This window comes from Oreochromis aureus, linkage group 14 (genome assembly GCF_013358895.1).
Source record: "Oreochromis aureus strain Israel breed Guangdong linkage group 14, ZZ_aureus, whole genome shotgun sequence".
Taxonomy (NCBI): domain Eukaryota; kingdom Metazoa; phylum Chordata; class Actinopteri; order Cichliformes; family Cichlidae; genus Oreochromis; species Oreochromis aureus.
Window position 1 is genome coordinate 36,909,368 of NC_052955.1, and position 15,062 is coordinate 36,924,429.

General features: G+C 39.4%; 1 protein-coding gene across 2 annotated transcripts in view; it reads right to left on the reverse strand.

Annotated features, from left to right (window-relative positions):
* Positions 1-7,410: 7,410 nt before the first annotated feature.
* Positions 7,411-15,062, reverse strand: part of ngef (neuronal guanine nucleotide exchange factor) — a 47,288-nt gene continuing 39,636 nt past the window's right edge. For both annotated transcript variants that reach the window (XM_039598270.1, XM_039598271.1), the window contains 5 exons: positions 13,858-14,015; positions 10,207-10,365; positions 9,372-9,451; positions 9,187-9,291; positions 7,411-9,053 (listed from right to left, as the gene is read on the reverse strand). In XM_039598270.1, the coding sequence (XP_039454204.1) occupies positions 8,839-9,053; positions 9,187-9,291; positions 9,372-9,451; positions 10,207-10,365; positions 13,858-14,015 (717 nt within the window). In that variant the 3' untranslated portion in view covers positions 7,411-8,838. The remainder of the gene's footprint in view (positions 9,054-9,186; positions 9,292-9,371; positions 9,452-10,206; positions 10,366-13,857; positions 14,016-15,062) is intronic.

A 15,062-nucleotide genomic window follows, 5' to 3' on the forward strand; every position in this document is an offset into this window, starting at 1 on the left:
ACAACTTTTTACAACTTTTCATCTTTTTCAGTTTTTCAGCAGACAGCTTCAGCAATAAGGCATCCACACAGCATTTTCGCAGGAAATGCAAATTTTTCTAGTTATTCTTCAAGTTGCTTCCGTACGTTTTTTGCCGCTTAACTACTGCCTCAGTTTTCAGCCAATTTTCTCAGTTCAAACTTTAAAAAATTCTGCTCTTTCTGCTAATGTTTGCTATGACTTTTGGTGCTCATAACTTCTATACTTTTTGAGATATTGAATTTTTTTTGCAATATTTTTTGCCCATTTTTGCACATTATCAGTGGGGTCACTAGTTTTCCTTGCCCGGTTGAGCCGTGTTTTAGCTCAGTGAGATGAGCAGCCGTTCTCAGACTGGGAGGCCCGGGTTCAAATCCCGCTTATGGCAACATTTCTTTCAGTTAACAGTTAAACTTTTTTAACTCTTTTCAACACAAATTTCAGCTTTTCCACCCCTTTTCAGCAAAATTTTGATTTTTTTCTGCTGTTTTCAGAAAAAAAGTCTCTTCAGCAGAAATTCTGCTCATTCACCTCTTTTCAGCGCAATGTTCTGCTTCTTCCCATCTTTTCTGCAGAAATTCTGCTCATTCAACTCTTTTCAGCAGAATATTCAGAATTTTCACCTCTTTTCAGCCCAAATTCTGTTTATTCACTTCTTCTGCAAAATTCTCAGCCTTTTCACCTCTTATCCTCACAAATCTCAGCTTTTTTCAGAAAAAAACTCTTTTGAGCAGAAATTCTGCTGATTCATCTCTTTTCAGCGCAACTTTTTGCTTCTTTACCTCTTTTCAGCAGAAATTCTGCTGATTCACCTCTTTTCTGCAAAATTTTCAGCCTTTTCACCTCTTACCAGCACAATTCTCAGCAGCTTCTGCTCATTTCAGCAAAATCGTCAGTCTCTCCACCTATTATTTGTCACAATGAGTTTGGCTCAGTGAGATGAGTGGCTGCCTTGAGACCAGGAGGGCCAGGTTCGAATCCTGCTCAGGGTGACATTTTTTTTTTCACCACCATACAACTTTTTGCAACTTTTTATCTTTTTCAGCTTTTCAGCAGACAGCTTCAGCGTTAAGGCATCCACACAGCATTTTCGCAGGAAATGCAAATTTTTCTAGTTCTTTATCTTTATACTTTCTTCTTCTAGTTGCTCCGTATTTCGCCGTTTAACTACTCCCTCAGTTTTCAGCCGATTTTCTCCGTTCAAACTCCAAACTGTTCTGCTCTTTTTGCTTATGACTGCTATGACTTTTGGTGTTTATTACTATTATACTTTTTAAAATATTACACTTTTTTCCTTTTTTTTGTCCCATTGAAATGAATGGAAAACTTCCACAATTCTGCTAAAACTTGCTTGTTTTTGAAACTTAACTACTTCCTCATACTTTCACCTAGAAACTCCATTCAAACTTTAAAATGTTCTCAAATTATTGGCCTATTCCTGTATGATTCAGCTTTTTCAGATCTTCTACCATTTTAATCTTATCTCTCTTTAAGTTTTTAGTTGCAAAAATGTGATTTTTCAGAAAATACATGCGTTGCTATGGTTGCTATGCAATTAACTCAGAGTGAGCGCTTGTCCTTTTTCAATTTTCTGTTCATGTCTGAACAACTTCTTGCTACTCACTCAATTTTCACTCAATCTCCACAAATTACACATCAAAATGTAGGTATTTTTGCTGGCTTTCAGAAAATGTCACTATCACTGTTGCGGAAGTTACAGATTTTTATCAAATCGCCACAAAGTCTTAAAACTCTCCATAGAAAGTCAATGGAGAGTCTGTTCAAAATCAGCGCTGGGACTCTCTAATGAGAGGCATTTTCAAATCGTCATATCTCTTTAACAAAGCAAAGTTAGGACATGAGGCTTGTGCCAATATATCTTCAGACACTGCTGACACTCACAGTGGAAGCAGTTTTTACAATTATCTTACCGTTGAGCAATGAATTACGTTTGTTTGAGGGGTGGAAATCTGTCCTCCTCTCAGTTTTCAAACTCCGAAAATGAAGCCGTTTCTTCTCTCGTCAAAGAGCTATGAAAACCGCAGTCAAAGTACACCAAAGTCCGCTGATTCACCCAGTACAAGATTTATGCTGCTAGCCCTGCTAGTTTTTGAGTTACACGACGTTTTGTAACTCAAAAAAACGGCGTTTTTCGCCTCTCACCGTGATCTATTTTTTGACTGCTCATGTCTATGTCTCTGTCTTTCAGACCCCCACCCCCTTTCCAGGTGGCGCAATCAGTAATGACACAGCTCTGCAGCTCAAAGGTCACGGGTTCAATCCCACCTTGTTCCACAAGGTTTTTTTCTTTCTTTATTCTTCAGTTTCCGCCTGAAATTTTGCAGTGAAACTCGACCCGCAGTTTTGAGACAAGCTTCATATATGTTACCTCATTTTGTGCGGCTGGATCTGGAATGGTGTGCTATGACTTTTGGTGTTTATGACTTTTATAGTTTTTTAAATATTAATATTTTAGTGAAAATATTCCCGCGCTTCTCTGCCGCACAGTTTTGACAATAGGGTTACATATGTTAGATCATTTTGTGCGGCTGGAGCTGGACTAGTAAGGTATGACTTTTGGTGTTTATGACTTTTATACTTTTTTAAATATTTTGATTTTAGTGCAAATTTGGGCCAATTTCTAGGCTCCTGAGAAAGATTCTACTTTTGGCACCAGAGAAACAGGCTTCATTTGTGGTGTGTTGGCTCTCTCTAGTGGTATACCCGGAGTAGTACAGCCGAAAAGATGTATGCTTTGGGGGAAAACTCCATATCCCACAATTGATAGCACGCCTCTACAGAGTAAACAATGGCGGCCACCACTTCGTTTTATATGTCTTTTATTAGTGTTTCTAGGTCACAAAATAAACTTTTAAGATATTTTCAGGCGAGAATGTAGGTGTGTAAACTTCAAATATCTGCTCGTTTTATCAAGACATCCCATATTAGCGACAGTTCTCTTACGTGTTGCTGATAGCTGGCTAGCTAGCTAGCGCCGCTAGCGACCCTTCGTGAAAAAGCACCCAGGCTTGGCTTATAGTGACGCGGCTGAAACTCGTTTCAACACCCGATCGCTCGCCAACAGTCTGTGTTTTAGCTGGACTTATTTTTCGTTTATATGGGCCGATGATGCTGGAAACCGAAGGCAGGAGCGTGAGGTGAACTGAATTTCAAGTAAGAAGTTATGAACTGCACTCTATTTGGGTCAGATATAAACCGAGTTTAGGTGTAGTTTATTTTCGTTGTGCTGACTTTTTACAATCGTGCTGCGTGCTAGCTAGCACGACGGGAGTTTCTTTACAGCTGTGTGCGCTAAGTTACTGACGTTGAACTTTATTTTATTCATAAGGGTTAGTTCATAGAGTTGCCGTACAAACGGAATCGTCCCACATTCAGAGAAAATATTACGATTCATTCTGTCTTTATGAAGCCTCCCCTGTCATTCTCTGGCCTGTTGCAACTTCAATCATGAAACTGATCAATGATCGGCTTTTCGCTCTTGTTTATCACGCTAAACAACAGCAGCACGTTTAAGCTTGATCAGCTGTTGTTAGAATTCATTTGATTTTACTCTCTAGTATCAGCTGATGTTTGATGGAGCCACAGCTGTAAAAACGGCTGGTCCAAACCAGGAGATGTCCTTACTGAATCATCAGAGCTGAACTGGTGATGGAGAAACAGGTTTACCCTTTAGGTGACATGAATGAGTTGAAGGGAAGTTATGAACTGTTTCTGAGAGACAAATAAACACGAAGCTCCTTTTTTGTGTAGCTGACAGCTGGTAACTGTGCAGGGGCGGATCTAGCAAAGCTTTTGCCAGGGGGCCAGGTAGGGCATTAACAGAGAAAGGTGGACACAAAGATATACTTTTCTTTCTTACTCTCATATAAAATATTTAGCTTTTATTAAATAGTTATCTGAATCTTACAACCAAAGTTTGTATAACAATAGACAAGATTGGCTGTAGACCATTGTTCATCATTCAGAACACTATGTAAAAATAACAAAAAACAAAAAGTGAATGCAAAAGTGCATAAATATTTATTTTACGTGTTTGATGTGTGTGGCGGGGCGTGGTCTGCAGTGCCGCTGCAGGGGAAATGGACCCACCTGAGCGGCATCTGCAATCACACCTCTCGGGCGTAGTCTGTGCTCTCTTGGCTGTTTTTTGGGTGTGTGTCAGGCTGTGAGTTGAAAAGCTACAGCCCGCTGTGTGGGTACACCAACCATGTGTGAAAAGTGGTCCATAACGTAAATGTAAACGTAACATAAACATTGTCGGGTCTGCCGTGGTACAATGGGACTTCTGCTCATGAACCTCTGTGCACAGCGTCTGCAAATCGGGGCTGTACGAAGTCACCTCATCTTTACACAAAACTGTAAGCTTTCTGTTAGGTTTTTGTATTGTTGATTGTCATTTATGCTTAGAAATATCTACTTATATATTCTTAGAGTTTTATAATTAGGTGTAGATTGGTAGAGGTTTGATCCTTAATAGTCTACAAACTTTGTGTGCATTCCAGACCACTCTGGGAGCATGGGAGAGGTCGTGCCTTGTCTTATTGTTTTATGGTATAGGAGGACACCTACTCTGTATCTGGTTAAGCACAAGTACCTTTTGTTTAGATGGACGGCTTTGGGGAGTCTTCCTGGGGTCACATCTTGACCCCACACACACACACAGATACACACACACACACACACACACAAGGTATTCTTTGTTCACATGTATACCTATGTAAGATGTCATATGTTACGGGAGAGCGGACGAGAGTCTGACGGAGGTCAAGTGGGTGGAACGACACTTGGCTCCAGGCAGGCCTCCCTCATGCATGAGTACTACAAAGAACTTTGCCTACTTCGTGTCTTGCTTTGCTTTGTAATTAAATTGTCCTTAACGTTCCAGCGAATAGGTTCAAGCTACAAACCTATCACTGTCATCTGTGAGGCGTGAGCGGTGTTTGTTTTTTACCATAGTTCATGGTGGAGAATGGCTGCTCTGCTGAGTTTTGCTCTCTGTAGCCGTATGAATGGCAAACTACACTGATTAGCAGCAGCATAGGCACACTTAAAATTTCTTCCAAAATTTTCGCTTTCTAGTTGTTGTGTGCTCTCTCCCTCCCTCTCTTCTGTCTCCGCCTGCCTGGGCAGAGCTCATCTTGAGTGACTGAAGAGGAGTGTGGAGGATTGAAGAGGAGCATCGTGTGTTTGGCCTTTTCCCCACGGATCCCTGGGGCCCTGGACCCCCGTATATTGTATATATTGCACGAGATGAATTTTGTTAATAAAACTGTCTTTTCGAAAAGGAGTCTTGGTCTGCACTTGAGTCCATTCTGTACCTTGACAGGTCCAGTGTCCTTTCTCCCCTGGCAAGACACTTGAAATGTTGGTAGAATCTGGTAAGTACAGATTTCAATGATTTGAAATGATGTGAAATCTGATTTGAAATCCCTAAATTTTAGTTTCAATGATAAGCTCAATGTGCGTGAATGTACTAGTACACGGCTCATACAGTAATATAGAACACTTATCAGTCTAACTAGAAACAGATTATATTAGATGTTTCTAAGAAGACTAATCTGCTGCTTAGTATCCATCACTCCCTCCTCTTATATCCTGTTTGTTATTTTTAACCCAGATAAGTCACTCTGAGGGTAAAATTCAAGTTCAAAATTGAACTTAGGTGCATCATGTTCTCACTGACCATCTGTCAGATGTTTCAACTTGATTGGACTCCACATGTCACGATCTGTGATGGAAGATCATGTGGAGTTTGTAGTGAGGAATCAAAAGCAGATACAGGGAGGCCAAACTAGATGCTAACAAAAGGTGAGCTGTTTATTTGTGGCTGATGAAAGATACAAAAACAAAAGGCAGTAGGAAATTAACACTAAACTAATTAGAACTAAAACTGGGATAACTAAATACTAGACACCAGGGACATGAAACCCTAAACGTGGAACGAGAAAAGCAAAACTGAAAACAGAGCAAGAGACTGTCAAAATAAAATAGGAAACACACTGAAATGCAGATTAAGACACATGCTTGACACTGGTGTCTTGGAAGAAATAGACATGGGACTAAGGAGACAAAACACAGCGACACGACTAAGACACACAGAGGGCGAGGGAGCGAGACACAGAGACGAAAACAAAGGCCTCCATTATTAATAATGATGCTTTTAATAATAATAATTTTAATGTACCCCGTTTGCTGTTCAGGCTTAGTAAACTTGAGACTTGGCTCCAGAAAGCCCCATAACTAGCAATCTCTCTGTAGTTGGTGTGGCTAAAGGTAGAAAAGCCATCATTAGACAGCAATCGCAAACATCATTTTGTTCTTCTTCACTCAGTGACACACCTGCCGAGTTTGTTTTGAGATGTGAAGTTAGAGATACCAGCAACCACTGTTAGTTTTCTTCCAAGGGCCAGACCAGGCGACATAGAAGGAACCCTGAAACTCTTGGCTAAGGATAAATGCGTTTATCCAGTTAAACGCTTTTCAGCCACTGTTGTTTCTCTCTCTTCTTAGATTGCCTGAGATCCTCAGCCTAATTAGCTCCTATGCCTTATTATTTTGCATTGTGGTCTACACTGTAAATAAATATTTAAAAGAAGTGTGTGAATAACTCTAAAGCCTAACCTTTTGCTGGCATCAGACAGGTGTTTCCACAGTTTTTGCTAAACATCTGTAACTCCCATAACTCTTGAAACATTTGCTCAATTGGGATAATTCCAACACTTCCTGAAAGCAGCGACTTTGCGCGTTTCAGTGATATTAGGGTGATTATGGTAATCCCAGGCAGTGTCAAGCAGCCCAGTGAAAACGAAGGTTGGTTAAGAGAAGAGAGAATGATTGAGTGGGATGGCGAAAACAGATATTTTATTGGCCATTTATGGTTTCCTTTTACAGGTTTTTTTTTTTTTTTTTTTTTTTACTGTTTTGTTTTTGCTGTTTGATGAGTTGTTTTCTGTATTACATGCCCAGATCTGGATGTGTGCATTGACTGGGATTACTGTAATGACCCTAACATCACTGAAAAGCACAGAGTTGCTGCCAGCGGTTCAAGATTATGGTACTTATGGCCTAAACGTTTGACCTAAAACCGATGGGAGCACCATCAGATTTAGTGGGTGTTAAGCTGTTCTGCTTTTTTGGGTCCATCTCTGTGACACATGCCAATGGCTGCAAGTGCAAGACTGCAACCAGAGGGTGGAAAAAAAAAAGGATTTTCAATATTTTCTAAACCAATTATATTTTCTACTCTAAACACCTGTGCCACTGGCATATATCAAATCAACAAGGGCATCTGAAAGTGTGTATTGTTCCTTGCACTGGGTAGACAAAAACAAACATTCTGATCTAAAATCAGTTTAGATCAGCAAGTTGCACACATCTGTTTTTATTAACATTAGTATACATCTTACAAAATGAACAAATTGTTATTTGTAATTACATCCTTTATATCCAAGGATGACAAATGTTTCATTACTGTGCACAAATAATATATTATAACAGAATTTTAGAGTCATGCATAGTGAATAGTTGTTCGTAGTTACATTCTATACAGTTAATTTAAAAGTAATTGCGTTTGCTTTTTTTTTTTTACCCTTTTGTGTTTGTTTTCGTGAAATTTTGTGTTTTATGTGCTATTTCACACAGAATAGTTTTCTCTTTGACAGCAAACAAGAGTTGCAGCTTCAGGTTATTGTGGTAGACCAGAAATCAGGAGAAAATCAGGAGAACTGTGTGTGTTCAACACACTACTTCAGAAACAAAATAGGCCCTTTTTGTACAACAAAAGCCATGCATGCGTTTTTTAATTACTTTGTATTTGTTATCGATATAAGGGCTATTTGAAAGGCTGTTTTAAAGTGCAGAAAATGTTTATCACAATTAAAGTACAGGTCTGGAACATATCAAGCAGATAATGATGGTCTATAGAGGAATGGAGAGCAGCAGAGTGGTCTTGACATACACATCAGTGGCACTGTTGTAATCAGAAGTTGTCAAATTTCTTTTGCATTGGTTGTCAGTCTAAAGAGGGTAGATCTTATAATATGTGAAACTTGGGGCAGTCATTCGAGACATAACAGAGGGAGCTTAAATGGACACTAGGATTAGCAGTGTATCTTATTCCTGAGTTCATTTTAGTTCTTGAATGCATTCTGTTAAACTAAGTAAACTGATGTCAGCGTTAGGCCCTCCTTCTTGGTTGCTGATACAAGACTTAATTTAATAATTAAAAACTTCATTCCTTCATAATGTACAGTGATAGAAAACAACTGACTGTGTTTCACCCCATGTTTGTGCTTGTCCACCAAAGAGAAACAAAAGAAAGCATTCTTTGTTTTTATTGTAATAGTTTCTTTAAATTCTGTAAATTGATCAAGATCTTTTCATCATGTTGTCCATTTGTAGTGTGTTGGGTCTTTTTCTGTAAGTGTAATGAAAGTAACTTTATAATGAAATGACCACAGCAAAGTTTTAAAACCTTTTTGTTTGACAACATTTAACTTATTAATCCATTGCATTGCACACAAGTGTGTGGTCCTGCAAATCATGTTGGGATACGAAGCATTTTTTGCACCAGTAGTGCATGGTGACTTTTATTTCTCAGATTTCACTGCCTTGCTTGCCCCGAAAGAATGTCATTGGTTTGAGTTTTTGACTCAAGTACTATATTTTTTGTCCCTTCTCACGCTACAATTGTGGAGTTTCAAAATGATTTATTGTTGTGAAGGTGTATGATGCGATTGTCTAAAAATAAAGTTACATTGCATTACTGCTATTCTTCATTGCTGCACAAATTTGATTAGTTCATGATTTGGAGAAGATAGAGCCTTTTGGGGCATGTCTTCCTGCCCTAACGCCAATCTTGGCTCCAGAATGAAGGCCACTTTCATAGGCCTGTTGGATCCTGAAGGCTTCTCTCAGGTTCTGAGCTCGGACTTCCTTGTTCTGGATTTCCTCTGCTACTCGACTAGGGAACCATCCCCTTTCACCATCATGGAGCCGTTCACCCATCATCCAGCCTGGAATAAAGAAGACCAGACCCGAGGTGACCAAAGACAAAATTACAGAAAATAATGCAGAAACCAAAATATATCCAGTAGAAAAAGCAATTGTTTTTGTTAACAAACATAAGCAGATTTTGTATCTACACACCATCATCTGTTCTCTCTAGGAGGTTCAGAACATCAGCCATCTCAGTAGAGAGTTCATCTGGTTCCTGAGCTGTGTATGACTGAATACACTGCACCTGTGGAGAATCTGATAAAAGTCATAGACAACTTTAAATTCATGTCTCCACAGACAAAGAAGTTTACTTGTGGTTTCCGTATTCGTCTCACCTGCTTGGTGGGTACTAGTAGACATAAAGCGTGTGCGCCGATTAGGAGTGAGTGCACACATCCATCGAAGCTTATCACTCCTGTCCACATGATAGTACTGATTAATAATAATTTAAAGAAAACTGACTACCAAGTTGCTTTACAGTATTTTCACCTTTCTTTTCTTTTCTTTTTTTTTTGCAAGCAGACATTCCATACAAAACAGTTTAAACCTGTAAGATCCAAGCCAATGCCATGACTCCTTCCATAGAAGAAATCATAATTCACAGAACATGTGATTTCTTGGACCATGCTTGGAGCATGATTATTCCTGCTCCCCACTGACCTGCACTTACTCTTCATTAATGGTCCAGGCAAATGTACACTTTAGTTTGTCTCTGTAGCTCAGATTCTCAATATCATTCACAGACTTGTTTCCAACATGAATTTATGAAAGTTTCTTTACAAACAGCAAAGAAGTTCATGATTTCATGCATTCTGTGACATAACTGGAGACATTTCAGAAGTGCTAAAAACTTCAGAAGGACTAAATTGCTTTACTTAAACAATTTTGCAAAGTTTGCCCACATACAATGAAATCAAGAGTCTCTCAATTTTTGTAATTCTTGTGCATTTGTTTTAATTGTCACCAGGTTTACACGCATTTCAAGAGAGATTTTTGCTGACTCCCTTTTACAGGAAGGCCCAATGCTTTAAGTTTCTTGACTGTGGCAATAGTTTCTTACTTTATCATATTTTTCCAGCCTTTACACTGTATTTTACAAATAATAGAAATAGAAGACATGATAGAAATTGCTTAATGGAATCCTAGGAGGATTCTTCTCTAAATACTCACATACTGGAGGTCTTGAGCATATAGTTGACCTGACGTTCATCTTGGTTCTCAAGCAGTTTAAGATTAAAAACATTGGCCAGCTGCTGACCTTGGTCTTCAAGATCTTCTGTTCTCAACATGGCCCGTGTACAGGAATCAATAACCTGGAACTTGTCCCCACTGGTAACAGTGTAACAGAATTAATATCCCCTGTTTTACAGAGCAGCAGTAAAATAATCTGTTGTAATCTAAACATTTCACAGTTTCCACTTTATTTGGCACACTTTTGTAAAGTAGTCTAGACAGTAATCCTTAGTAAAGATAGCTTTTAGTTTTTAGTGGAACTGTTTTAAATGCATGTCCAAATTTTTTCATTTATCATCAGTACAGTAGAAGGGAATATACGTTTAAATTAGGGATGTTCCTGGTGACTAATTATCTAATCGACTAAACGAGCAAAGTTAGACTAATTGGCTAGTCTAAAACTAAGAAACTAACAAAAATTTGAGAACCATTTAATGTAAAATGTTAAAAACTAGCATTTTGTGTTGTGTCAGTGACACAACACAGCCGCCAATTATCAGCGCCGGAGAAGACATCGTGAACGCTTCCTGGCCATCCACTGTAGATGTCAGTGAAACTGTTTGGAAGACAACGTTGGAGAAACGTGAACATTTTATTAATAATTTTATTATAATCTGCAGATTCTGACAGAAATCTGCAACTATCCTTCGAAGCACCGCTCCTCTCTAAAACAGCAATAAGGATAATTATTAGGCCATGCGTAAATAACAAAATAACTTTACAACTTAAAGCAAAATTGGGAAACGTAAAGTCCAAAACAAGTCTTTATATTAAGGGCCATCAGTCAAACAATACTGTTTGGTCTGGGTCTAAACAAAGCGCATTGTGTGTGACGTCTTCTTTTGCGCATGCGGGCTGCTTTGAGGGTTCACACTAGAACCATTTTATTTGTAGTGTGAACAAGCAGGCAAAAAAATCGGATTTGATCAAAAAATCGGAATTGAGCATTAAGACCTGCAGTGTGAACGTAGCCTTACATTTCTCTCTCTCTGTGTTCTAGTGCTACTGACCTCCCCTGCCTGAGTGACCATCCTCTCCCTGAGTTGTCTCCATAGCTCATGTGTTCACTTCATAGTTCATAGTTCATGTTACTATTTCATAGTTCATGTTCCATTTCTCAGTTCATAGCTCATGTTCAGACATATTGCTCACATTCAAGATTGTTTAGTTCACAGCCATCGCCCGACTGTCAGAGTGATTTGTAAATAAAAGTCTGGTGTTCAAGTTAGAACCTCTAGCCTCCATTGTGTCTGCATTTGGGTCCATTGACCTGGTTTTGGCCGACAGAAAGACCGAACACAGAGCATGTGCGGAGGATGCAACAAAGATGACACTGGGGATTAGGGCAACACAGCTGAACAAAATGTAACTAGGGAGGCAGAGGAAGCTACCTGAACATAACATGCACAAGAAAAAGCTACCAGAATAAAACGGGAAGAAATAAAACACTGAAACACAAACAGAGTAAAGAGATGGGAGAGGATACATGGGGATAAGATGCAGGAATCTCTGAAGATGACTTGGGGGACACAGGTCATTGACCCAAGACCATTTTTGAGTTTTGTTTTTTGCCTTCTCAAAGAGATGAAACCAAGTGTATTTTTCTGAAACAATCAAAAAATAAGGCTGTTTCATTTCTGAGCAAACAACTGAATATTCGGTTTATGACCAGAGTGATTAAAAAAAAAGTTTCCTGTGTGCGTCCAGAAATGCACATTTCTGAGTTTGAGCTTACAGGATTTTTTGTTTGTTTTGTTTTTTGACAGCTAAAGCAAAAAAAACCAATATTAATTAGTTACATTAAAAAATAGTGTATGGGTGGTAATCACAGGGGCTGCGAAACTACGTAACTTTATAAATTGGTCTGGCTTGAAGGGGGTCCTGGGTACACCCCACACTCAGCCGAAGGCTAACCTGTGGTATGGGTGCCTCTCACTTCTGGGATTGGTGTGGGTGCAAGGGTGTGGGGCTTGAGTAGGTGCCTTGTGGGACTGGTTGTTATCCGCCTACGCTGGTGTCCCTCTTGGGCTTCGGGACTGATCGCTGTCCCTCAGCTTCTCCTGTGAGGGGTGGCGGAACGGCAGAGCCAGGGGAGCCTGGCCGACACCAGTGGCATTCATGATTCCAATTCTGTATGCAGCTGGGTCCTATTACAGGGGTGCTTGATGAGGAGGCTCATCTGACGGTTCCGGTAAGCATGGCAGAGTGGATCGGCTGCTACTGATCGGCCACCCTGGATGTTGCAACAACACCAGCAGAGGATCACCTGGCAGCGTGGCTGGTGGGATGGCCAACGCTGACAGTGGGATAAGGTGGGACAAGGGCCCCAGCCAGGGTAGATGAAATGGAACTCTCGCTGTGAGGCAATGGTGCTAATCACTGTGCCACTGTGCTGCCCTCCCCGGGTGCCAAATTAAATATTTGGGAAAAATTTATAGATTTAAGTTCTCTGTCCCGCTGTAAGCTCCTGCCTTGATGCACCCTTAATTCTGGGAAAAGATTGGCCTGGGCTAATTGCATTAATGGGCACTGTGATATGTGGACTGTGTGATGCAAGGTTGTCCACCAAAACAAATCTGTTTGGACCAGCGTCTACCACCCTCTGCCTGACAAGCTAGGGCAGCAACTGAATGAGACTTAAAAGTCCATGATTAGTAAGTTCATTCACAAGAATGAATACAGTTAGGACCGCTGGTTAGACCCTCTCTGACATAGCTAGCACCATTCAACTGGTGTCATGGTGTCCCCTCAGATTCCACTGCTGTTAAAACAATGTTCATTCTGTAATATAATGAATCTGTAAGAGTTAATATGAATTACTATTTTTTGTTCTGTTTTTCTGTTTTTCTTTTCTCAATATGGAAGCAAAATTGATCTGAAATTTAATGTCATTCATCATGTTCTTTGGTGACACTTGGTCACAAGAACATAACTAAGTGTGTAAGTTCTCAGTACGGTAGCCTTGAGGGCTTAAAATGAAGGTAGATGGACTTGTTTAAGTTCATTATGATATTTCACCTTGCATTCAAGAGGCTTCTTCAGTTCTAAAACAACTGGCTGAGAGTCCAAGGTATTTAACCCCAAATTAGGATCCATAAAATGCAGCTGAATCCTATTTAGGCACTCAAAATGTCAAGTAAACCATCTGAACAATGCTGCTGCTCTGTAATGGACACAAAATGTAGTGGCACTAATGCTTAGTAAGAATGTCTGACAGAACAATGAATGAATTTGTGATGTATAAAGTTAAATTTACTGTGGTCTCCCTGTAGAGCAGAGAGAAATAGAATACCTACTCCATTAACAAATCCCAAAACAAATGTGGTAACTGTACAAAAAAATGGTAAGAGGTGAAACCTCAAAGTGTTTTTCTTTTAAATGAAGAAAAAAATAGGCAAAAAGCTTGACTAAAATGTTTAGCTTGGTTGACAAGATTTTTAAAAAGTGTTATATTTGACCGAAAACATACATTTTTTGTCAAAAGACTGAAATTCAGAACTGAACCTAAATCCTCATCAGGTGCCAATGAAATATATATCCAAAAAATTCGCAAAACTATTGTGTTAGAATACTTTACTAAATGCTTACCTGCGTTTGGTGACCAGCAACAGATTGTTGAAAAGGAACAGGTAGACAGGCTGGTAGAGCTTACGGCTTCGCATGGTCCTAGTACTCTTTGGTCCCCCCATTAGCTGTAATTCGCCCTTCTTTAGCAACCAGCGTGAGTGGGAAATGATGGGCACAGACTACAAGGTTAAGAGAAGTAACAAAAAAAAGGGGGGGTACAGACTCACTGAATTGTTTAATGCTAGAAACAGAATACATTTGGAAATTCAATGAACCAAGAGCAAGCAGTTGCTTTGGGTGATATGGAAGACATCCCAGTCACAGAGATAAACACAGCTGTTTAATAATTAATGTTTAATTAACTATGAGAATAATAGCCAGCTCAAGATTTCCATAAATTTTAATCAATTATCTGAAACAATACATTTTCTCTGTGTGTCAAAAAGACACCGGTACATGTTGGAACCAGAACTTCACCAGAATTCTCCTCAGACTCCTCATTTGCTGCATTTCTTGCAACAAATTAACAAATGAAGGTCAAACCGTTCTTGATTTCCATTAGGTGTATTCTTTGCTGCAATTTGAGCAAGAAAACCTAATTCCTGATGTTGAAAAGAGTCTGCTACTTGACCTCTCTGAAGCATTGATATGGTATGATTAGGATGGTAATTGTATCCTCATTACCAGAAGTACCCTACCATTAAGACTATGTCTGAAGAGGCTTTAGTGGACATGCATCTCTCTTCTCCTGTGTCAGGTCTCTTCTGAATGTTTTTGTTTCCTATGACTTTTTATGACTTTTAGGTACTTTCAGGTACTGTTTCAGGTACTGTTCATCTACTGCAAATCTTTTTTTAAGATTCCAATTCTTCTTTTACCGTCCACTTGCCAGTTTCCTCAAATTTCAAATGTGTTCCACATAATGCCAAAATATCCCAAGTTTTCAGCTAATAGCTAATAGTTATTTAGTAATCACCTTTTGGGTTAAAAATACTATTCTATGCCCTTCGAACTGTGTTATCATTGAAATTTATCATAGATTCAACTAAAAATATTGGAAAAAATATGTGTTTATCACAGTCCCCTGGTCCTTCCTTGCAAACGAATCTGTGGCCTATGCCGTCATTCACAGCTGTCATCTTAAGGCTGAAGTTTCACCACAGTCACCACCAGATGGTTACAGTCCCAGTCCCAGTTTAATGGTCTAAAACTGTTCTTAGTTTCGT